Source organism: Sardina pilchardus, chromosome 14, assembly GCF_963854185.1.
Source record: "Sardina pilchardus chromosome 14, fSarPil1.1, whole genome shotgun sequence".
In the NCBI taxonomy this organism is placed as follows: Eukaryota; Metazoa; Chordata; class Actinopteri; order Clupeiformes; family Clupeidae; genus Sardina; species Sardina pilchardus.
The window spans coordinates 2923943-2933942 of record NC_085007.1 but is presented as its reverse complement, the minus strand read 5'-3'; the positions used below and the strand labels follow the sequence as shown (position 1 = coordinate 2933942).

Below are 10000 nucleotides of genomic sequence, written 5' to 3'. Positions count from 1 at the left end.
ATAGTGTCTACTCAATCAGTTAAATATAGTGTCTACTATATAGTGTCTACTCTACTCAATCAGTTAAATAGACCCTTCTTTAGCGTGGCGTCTGTGCAAAGCTGCATAACGCTGCTCCTGTTGTTTGCAGTCAGGACACTCTGATTGACAATAATGACGAAACAGATTTTATCGCTAAAGTTTACTCACATCGCATCCTCTGAGGACATAATGGTTGGCCATCATTTGTATTATTGTGATCCTTCAGAGGGTACATGGAACACTGTAATAAGAGCCATCATTCTCATCATCATGCAAATGTGCAGTTCCACAGTACGCCACATCTTCATTGGGGCAAACAAGAAATAAACAATCATGAGAGGCGGTGAAATACAGCGAAACATTCTCTCTCCACAATAAAATCAAAATGGCATCTAGAATATCCTCATTGAGCTTCTTGAAAATAGTGGCTGCCAAAAGTATTGCCCGCAGACATAGAGATGCACACATTTACTCCACACAGACTCAAACATATGAATGATTCAAGTTAGTATGTCGGTGTCTTCAGTTTTGGGTTACAGATCATTAAAAGCAGAGTCAGTGCCTGCATTTTCAGAAGACTCTAAACTCTTAAACAGCACCATGTCACTGGGACTAACGTGGTTGAAAGAGGGATGTGCACCGGTTGGCTATACCCTGTAAGTAGGGATCTATACCCTGTAAGTAGGGGTCTATACCCTGTAAGTAGGGGTCTATAACCTGTAAGTAGGGGTCTCAGGATTGAATGTGGCGACCCTGGAAGGATCCAGAAGGTAATCTGACTAATCTGATCACGCTGCCCAGTTCTGGGCCGAGATAGGACACTCCAGAACCCTCTGACCTGACCGGTCCACATCGCACAATAACATCAGGTTCCAGACATCCCTAAAGTGGAGTATCACAAAAGTCTGGTCCGACGGAAGCGTGACCAGTGATCTTGTGACCATGGCGATACTGTGGTAAGCCCAGTGCGGAGACGATGTGTCCAGAAGTGGGTCAGGGGGCATGACATCACATCGGTTCTGCATCTTCCCCAGTGATGTAATCTTAAATTCATTATCACTGTATGAAGAAAATGACACGACTTCTTTCAGCTTGCTGGACTCAGACTAAATAAAACATACGGGGAGATAGCTTTGCCATTAATTGATTTGAACGCTAGATCAACCCAGATAGCTAATCTGAAATGGTTACAGAAATGAATGCTTTAATTCATGCATACAACTGCTGAGGTTGCACAAATGTTGAGATCTGTTTGTAAACTCTTGTTAGCAAGTGCTTTCTTTTCCCCAGACATGGGCACCACCACAGTGGTCATATATGAGGCAAAAGAGTGGCACACTCAAACAGCCACCACCCAGAGGTGTAAAAGTGCAGCTTCAGAGAGTAAAACTCCTTCCATGTATTGGTTCTACCGGTGCACTCAACACGTGACTTCATTAATTAGCCGATCCACCTGCTGAGGAGTTCTTCTGCTCCTGTCATCACAAAAGTGAAAATTCATCTTTGCACTGCATGAACCATTAAACTAACATTAAACTTGCATGACTATCCCACATGTGTCACAGTTTCAAAGAAATAAAGTCAGGACAGCACATTTGTGGGGGGCAACAAACACAGCAGAAAGTGTAAGTGCTGAAAAAAGGGGAGAGGGCATCAAAAGTGGAGCTTCAAGCTCGCTGGGGTGGGTGGGGGGGGAGGGGGGGTGTAGGAAATGCAACACTCCCATGCGGATGCATTTGACTTGTTCCAAGAGAACTACAGGGATCCTGAAATGTACACAAGTTCAGTTCTACGCCTCAGCTGATCCTGCAGTCGGCCAATAAACTCGTCTCACTATCTCTGGTGGATAAGACCTGTCCTGTTGTTCACTGCAGATATAGTGTGTTCCAACACACGTGGTAATGGCGGGTCAAGAGTACTTACTACCCTTCAAGGGAGCAACACACCGCACGCTCATGGAGTAGAATGGAGAAGTAGTAATGACCAATAGCCACATCATTGGAAGTAGTAATGACCAATAGCCACATCATTGGAAGTAGTAATGACCAATAGCCACAAATGACAGTAGTAATGACAAATAGCCACAAATGACAGTAGTAATGACAAATAGCCACATCATTGGAGGAGTAATAATGACCAATAGCCACATCATTGGATTTTCCTCTTTATTTATTTGTCCCATAATCAGGAGATGCGCTTGCTGACTCTTCTGTACACAATGGGCCCCAAGGTCATGGTCTGCAAATAAGACACATTTGTTCAGATCATACATGGAGGATGGAACAGCACAAGGGAAGTCTTAACAGCTCAACAGGCTTTACTCACATTGGTAATGGTACACACACACACACACACACACACACACACACACACACACACACACACACACACACACACAACAGGCTTTACTCACATTGGTAATGGTGTCTATATACACACACACACACACCAGTTCAACAGGCTTTACTCACATTGGTAATGGTGTCTCCACTCAACTCCGTGACGGACTCGATGCTCTTCAGTGACACGGTCAGCTTGTTCCCATTCAGGTGCACAACAGTCTGCAACAGGAGACGAGAAAAGGTCACAACATGGAGATGTTGACATAGCGTTTCCCTGATTCGTTAAGAAGCTCTTAAAGAGATGTTGACGTAGCCCATCATGTTCAGAGCTCTCATAGCCCGTCATGTTGACATAGCCCATCATGTCCAGAGCTCTCATAGCCAGTCATGCTCAGAGCTCTCATGGCCCGTCATGTCCACATTGGCCAGGTTTCCCAGATGCGTTCTAGAGCGCTCCTAATAAGTTCTTAGCATTTAAGAGCTTCTTAACGAATCAGGGAAACGCGGCCATTGTCATCACTCTGCATCAGACAAAAAAGTGGGTGTAAGATCAGTTCCTACTCTGCACAACACCAGGCACCCTGCAGAGGGCGCAATTACACAGCTATGGCCATTTCACATCATTGCGTTAGTAACAAACTCATGAAGAACTCAGAACTGAGGCATGTCCATTCAGGTTTACTCAGGTAGGTCCTGCACACACACCTTGATCTTCTCTCCAGTCAGGGTCTCGAGCTCACACTCCTGCCCGATCGTGAAGGAGTTGACCATGACCTTGGTACCAGTCGTGACGGTAACCTTGAAGTGATCGCCGTTCTGCTCGATCTCAGAGATGCTCTTGATGTCCTTGCCCTTCTGAATCAGATCATCAGGGAGACCTACAGATAAAAGAGATCAAATAAACTACACAGAGACCTACAGATACGAGATTACATAAACTACACAGTTCAGGGAGACCTACACATAAGAGATAAAATAAACTACACAGCGGAGCCTCAGGGAGACCTAGGCTAGAGATTAAATAAAATACACAGCCTCAGGGAGACATAGGCCTACAGACGAGATTAAATAAACTACACAGAGACATACAGATAAAAAAAGATTAAATAAACTACACAGACAGAAATGCAGACAAGATTAGGCTAGGCTACATCCCCAATGTCCAGGAGAAGAGTTGCTTCAGACAGTGGCTGAATGCACACTCACCAATGGCCTTCATAAAAGGCTCAAAGTTCTCCTGGGTTTCCAACTGATATTTTCCAGCAAAGGCCATCGTGCACTTCTATAGAGAAAGCACAGGTTCAGCCGAAGCCAACTGCTTATATAGCTCGCCCTGGTCGTAACGCCTTATCGGCAGTTGTCGGCGGTGATTGCGTTGATAGGCTACGCCTAATTGCAGGCCAATGAGGTAATGAGTTGTGAAACATGACTAAAAAGCTGCCGCTGATAACCGGTCCCAGCCTAATCAGTGTGAACGAATCGAGCAACAAGATCAAAGCATCGACCAACCAAGTAGGCTAAATCTTTTCTCTCTTAATTAACAAGGAAACCAAATACTGTAGGTAGTGTAGCCTATTCACGGGATTCACCGGGTTCCTGGCCACAGGTGTAGAAAATCAAGCAATTTTTTTGCAGACTGCATGGTGCTTGAGTTTATACACCTGTGGCAAGAGACACAATCCATATCCTAGGCCTACACCTATAATTAGATTAGCCATGATTTAGGCTATGTTTAATACATCTTTGTTTATGTAGGCTAGTTCTTCGCGAGAAGCAAAGTGATTTAGTGACGTAAAAATAGCCTAATAATTATTATTTAAATGAGTTTGGCTATAGACTAAATGTCATATGCAGAATAAAATGTTCCATAATCATACACGCCACGACTAGCCTATGTACAGGAAAATGAATTAGTTCAATGCTAGGTATCTAGCTTGAATATTTATTTTGTTTTAAGGAAGGCAGGCGCATGTGTGAACTAAGCCTAATGTGTCATGTGTTAACCGAAGGCAATCGATTAATTTTTAACCAATTACAACTCTAGCCTACAGACGCGAGCACAGATCTAACAACGCAGCCCAAATAACTTTCATGTGTCGTCTTTTAAAATGCATGTAGCCCCACAATAATGTCATGTGATGACAATAATATTTCTACAGATGTCGAGTCTGCAATATAATTAGCCAGAAAATAACTACGTGTGCACTTAATTGTCCAGAAGGTGGAGTAGTTGTGCGCGTGATTTCTTTTTCGACCCTTGTGCAAGTGTTGCACTGAAATGTGTTCCGTATTTGGACCCCAACACTTTCGTTCCTGTCTTCCAGCGGTGCAACCTGTATTGTTGTCCCCTGCCCTCAAACTGGTTTGACACTGACTTTCTGAGGTAGGCTGTTTTACATTTTGCATCGTGTCTTTCCTTGAAGAATTATCATTTACAAACATGCTTTCATGCGCGTTGGTCCAGCGATCATACCAACCTGCCGACCTCAAGTCCGATGTGTTTTGGAGTCCAAAAACTATTTCTTTCAACTTTGACATGTTATCATGCGGTTTGAAATTGACCACTAGGCTACTGTATGTGAATGGTCAGTTACGCTACTGCAATATTAACTGACTGACTCGATATTTCGGGCCTTTTTCTGGTTTGACGATGAGGGTTTCCGTCCAGGAGAGCATACACTATGTTCCATCCCAAGGCCCAGTGATGGGGTCTGCTAGTAACACAATACACAACAATCTTCTTCTGCTACTAACACACAGTGCCTGAATCTCACTCACAGACTTTGATCCTCATTCTCGCTAACGTGTGAGGGCTGTCTCTGTAGCCCTGTTGCCTTTTACAAGGAAAATTTGTCATGATATTTGAAAGTTCAATATCGTCTGAATACGAATCCACTTACATTGAAATAAAGGGTCTCCGTTTTTCCACATTTCTTAAAACAATATGTGTAGGCATACTGGTCAGGCGAGACATAGGTGAATAGTAAGTAGGCCTAAGTAAGTAAGTAAAATGTATTTGTATAGCACGTTTAAAACCAAAGTGCTTCACAATCAGCATATGGAAAAAATAAATTAAAAACAATATACAAAAAAAATAAATAGAGGGACAAAACGACAAAGACAAAGAACAGAGACAAAAGACAGACACAGATACAGATACAATACAAGGAGAAAGATACCCTGGCTCACGTGCAAGGTCAGCAGCTATCAAATGCAATACGGAAAAAATGTGTTTTAAGCGCTGATTTAAAACCAGTCACAGAAGCTATGGTTTTTAGCTCATTGGGCAAGCTGTTCCATAGCCTTGGAGCAAACACACTAAAAGCACGGTCTCCTTTCTGTGTCAGACGTGATCGTGGTGTAGGCTACTAAGCAGAGACTGTGAGGCAGACCTTAAGGATCGCTTTGGAATGTATGGAGATAACATGTCCACAACATACACAGGTGCTAAACCATTTAAAGCTTTAAAAACAGTCAGTGCTACTTTGTACTGGATTCTGTATTTGACTGGGAGCCAGTGGAGAGCAGCCAATAGGGTAGGCTAACATTTTCAACTTTCATAAAGTTAAAAAACTTCCTAGTTTGTCACTTACATTTACACAAGTAACTTGCATTGCAAGCTTTCTGAAATTATGTTTATGTATGGAAATGAGTATAGTCTGATATGCAATTTGCATACTTTTCCAAAAACTGAAATCTTCACAGACACACTGGGTGAAACAATCTCAAATTGAATGTTTCATTTTGTGGACAAAGATTCAAATGTTTTACTAGATCAATCTGAATATCTCATCATTCATGAGCTCAAAATTGCAAAACATTGGTCTCAATTTATGCTATTTTTTCTTCAGCCAATGCTGGGTTAATGAACGTCTTGAGGTTGTGTTGAGCCACACATTTGTGTTCCCCTAGTTGCCGTGTTGCTAAACTAGAAAATCTCCACTGAGTGTGATTGTGAATTCACCTTGGCCTAATAGTTTGATGTTCTCTTGGGAAAGTTATTGCTTGTTCACCAATTATTTCAGTTAGTATTACTGTAGCCTATGTTTCCCATGTGCAAATTAAATTCTTTCAGTATCAGCAATCAGCAATCAGTACTTTGCATTAGTCAGCAGATAAGAATTGAACATTGAATGTGTGTTCTTTTAAAAAAAGATTGCACATCTATGGAATGAGCAAGCGTCTCTCTGCGGCAGCCTCCATCTACCCAGTTACCTCCTCTGACCCCTCGTGCAGCTCTCACGGCCCGTTTGGCTCTTGCCTTCGCCTGCAGTCCATAATGCTCTGGCCAGCACACACCTTTACACACCCCCCCAGCTCACTACTGACCCCCCCACCTCACTACTGACCCCCCCCCACTACTCACTACTGCCCCCCCACCTCACTACTGCCCCCCCACCTCACTACTGACCCCTCCACCTCACTACTGACCCCCCCACTACTCACTACTGACCTCAGCAACCCCCCCCCCTCACTACTGCCCGTCCACCTCACTACTGACCCCCCACCTCACTACTGACCTCAGCAACCCCCACCTCACTACTGACCCCCCCCCACACCTCACTACTGACCCCTCCACCTCACTACTGACCCCCCCACTACTCACTACTGCCCTCAGCAACCCCCACCTCACTACTGACCCCCCCCACCTCACTACTGACCCCCCCACCTCACTACTGACCTCAGCAACCCCCCCCCCCTCACTACTGACCCCCCCACCTCACTACTGACCCCCCCACTACTCACTACTGACCTCAGCAACCCCCCCCCCCCTCACTACTGCCCCTCCACCTCACTACTGACCCCCCCCACTACTCACTACTGCCCCCCCACCTCACTACTGACCCCCTCCACCTCACTACTGACCCCCCACCTCACTACTGACCCCAAGTAGTGAGTAGTACCCTCCACATCCACAGTAATGCTGCCCATAGTAGTGTCACCTCTGCCCTCCACAGTAATGCTGCCCATGGTAGTGCCACCTCTGATCTAGCCTTGCGTTCTGTGTTGAGTTCTGCATGCGTTCTGTGTTGAGTTCTGCTTGCGTTCTGTGATGAGTTCTGCTTGTGGTCTGTGTTGAGTTCTGATTGCGTTCTGTGTTGAGTTCTTCTTGCGCTGTGTTGAGTTCTGCTTGCGTTCTGTGATGAGTTCTGCTTGTGGTCTGTGTTGAGTTCTGATTGCGTTCTGTGTTGAGTTCTGCTTGCGCTGTGTTGAGTTCTGCTTGCGCTCTGTGTTAAGTTCTGCTTGCGTTCTGTGTTGAGTTCTGCTTGCGTTCTGTGTTGAGTTCTGCGTGCGTTCTGTGTTGAGTTCTTCTTGCGCTGTGTTGAGTTCTGCTTGCGTTCTGTGATGAGTTCTGCTTGTGGTCTGTGTTGAGTTCTGATTGCGTTCTGTGTTGAGTTCTGCTTGCGCTGTGTTGAGTTCTGCTTGCGCTCTGTGTTGAGTTCTGCTTGCGTTCTGTGTTGAGTTCTGCTTGCGCTGTGTTGAGTTCTGCTTGCGCTCTGTGTTGAGTTCTGCTTGCGTTCTGTGTTGAGTTCTGCTTGCGTTGCCCCCCCCGCAGCATCCTGCGTGAACATGCGGTACTGCAGCACCCGAGGAGGAACGCAGGGCTGGGACTTCAGGCAGGTGCTGTTCTCCGGCTACGCTCCTGACGGCGGCATGTTCATGCCCGAGACGGTGCCCGCGCTGACCCCCGAGACGCTGCGCTCCTGGGCACCCCTGTCCTACCCACAGCTGGTCTGCGAGGTCCTCTCCCTCTTCATCCCACAGCAGCTGGTCCCCAGGACTGACCTACAGGGTGAGAGATAGTGTTGTTTTTGGCGGCCTGTTTTGGTTTTAGTTTTAGTCTAGTCTTTGTGTCAAGCTGTCATTTTAGTTTTTATCAGTTTTAGTCACGTTCATACTCTTTTAGTCTAGTCAAGTTTTAGTCGACTAAAAGTATGAGCATTTTAGTCTTATTTTCGTCTAGTTTTAGTTGACGAAAACTAATGACTTTTAGTCTTGTATTTTAGCATCTTTTTATTAATGCAATTCTATTTTAAGGGGTTGTTCCTCCATAGACTGGGTAAGACTGTTTTTAGTGGCAGGCACTATAGCACCAGCGAACTCTGAAACTATAGGACTGGATGAAATGTGCAGATAACGGTCTCCACTGATAAATATCACACTGGCTAACCTGGAAATGAGGTCTTATGTCCAAAATTCTGAACTACCCCTTTAATAGGAAATTCATTTTGGTTAATTTTCATGGATTAAAAAATTACAAATATTACAGGTTACATAGGCACTGAACATTGACAGTGGAATCAGGTATGTTACACAGAGTTTGGTCTCCCCCTGTCACCATGAAAGGACTATTTGGAATATTCTGTAGACCTGCTGTTCCTTTTCTGAGAACAATTTAACTTAAGATCAAGTTGTCCTTAGGTTATTGAATGCTGTAAATGTGGATGCTATTTCACCATTAACTAGGTAGCCTAAGCGTGGTTACGCACAATTGTCATCTTAATGCAGTGTTTTGTAGCCTATAAAACGCATTTCACGTTCATCACTCAGTTTTGGTAGGCTACAGGCCTATGCCTTGAGTGGTCGCTAGCCCTTTAAATGCGTGGGACTTTAAATTACGTTTTAACTCCATGCTGATTTTGTTGATGAACAGCACCGTCTTTGATTCAGTTTTTCTACCGTTTAAATAAACGACACACGCGCACTTGTGTGGTTGGTAAGGAATTGTTTTCAATAGTTTTCTTGCAATTCCCACACAACATTAGATAGCCTACTAAGCCAAGGTTCCATTAAAAATGTGTCTATGATTAGAACTTTGTTGCTGATCGGTGGAATAATGTTATTATTGTAGGCTAGGCCTATATGACAGCGCCAGCATCAGCTGGACAGAAGCTTAGGCTACACACTAATCAAATCTGCAGTTGCCTGTTAACATTTTCATCTGAATTAGATCTACATGCGGAGGTGAGATAGTAGCCTAGTGCAAAGTTGAACTGAGAGAGTTGCCAATCTAACGGACTGAACGTAGCCTATATTTCTTAGCTTATATTAGCGATAACGATAGGCTATACATACCGCTCCTTTGCTACATGATCAAATATGATCAGATGAGTGACAGAAGCACCGGATATGACCAACAGGCCCACGCGAGAAACACTGGTCCTCTGGTATGATAATCAGACCATGCAACCTGATGCGCCCCTGAAGTGAGACGCAGGAAACAGAAATAGGCTACTGCAAAAATAATAACACGACTAAACGACACAAAATAATGTTATAACATTCATGTCCTTCTGGTCTTCGAAAATGAAGAGAGATGTTAGCATGGTTTTTATTTTGTAAACCACATTTAGTCTCGTTTTTATTCGTCAACGATATTGCCTTATAAATTTAATTATAGTCATCGTCACATGGCCAGCATTTACATTGCGTCTCGTCTCGTTATAGTCACGTGAAAAAAGTTCGTCGACGACGATATTTAGTCATAATTTTCGTTGACGAAAGCAACACTAGTGAGAGACCAGCAGCTCTATTCCAGACACATCAGAACGTCTATCAGCTCTGTGTTCTAGACACATCAGAACGTCTATCAGCTCTGTGTTCTAGACACATCAGAACGTCCATCAGCTCTGTGT

General features: G+C 44.2%; 2 protein-coding genes across 2 annotated transcripts in view; one reads left to right on the top strand and one right to left on the bottom strand.

Annotated features, from left to right (window-relative positions):
- Window positions 1-2172: 2172 nt before the first annotated feature.
- fabp1a (fatty acid binding protein 1a, liver) lies at window positions 2173-3727 on the bottom strand. The gene is made up of 4 exons (XM_062554990.1): window positions 3570-3727; window positions 3069-3241; window positions 2493-2582; window positions 2173-2259 (listed from the first exon to the last, which is right to left on the bottom strand). Exons 1-4 carry the CDS (start codon window positions 3634-3636, stop codon window positions 2206-2208), a joined length of 384 nt encoding a protein of 127 aa, XP_062410974.1. The 5' UTR covers window positions 3637-3727; the 3' UTR covers window positions 2173-2205.
- A 956-nt stretch (window positions 3728-4683) lies between these two features.
- The window catches only part of thnsl2 (threonine synthase-like 2), a 14367-nt gene continuing 9050 nt past the window's right edge, over window positions 4684-10000 (top strand). Inside the window, exons 1-2 of the mRNA XM_062554989.1 lie at window positions 4684-4746; window positions 7921-8157. Coding sequence (XP_062410973.1) covers window positions 7935-8157 — 223 coding nt within the window. The 5' untranslated portion in view covers window positions 4684-4746; window positions 7921-7934. The remainder of the gene's footprint in view (window positions 4747-7920; window positions 8158-10000) is intronic.

Coding starts and splice junctions, on each gene's coding strand:
- fabp1a (XM_062554990.1), bottom strand. CDS start 3,636: ATGGCCTTTGCTGGAAAATATCAGTTGGAAACCCAGGAGAACTTTGAG. Junction 3,242..3,569: donor GCCTTTTATGAAGGCCATTG/GTGAGTGTGCAT, acceptor TTTTATCTGTAG/GTCTCCCTGATGATCTGATT. Junction 2,260..2,492: donor GTGGAGACACCATTACCAAT/GTGAGTAAAGCC, acceptor TCTTATTTGCAG/ACCATGACCTTGGGGCCCAT.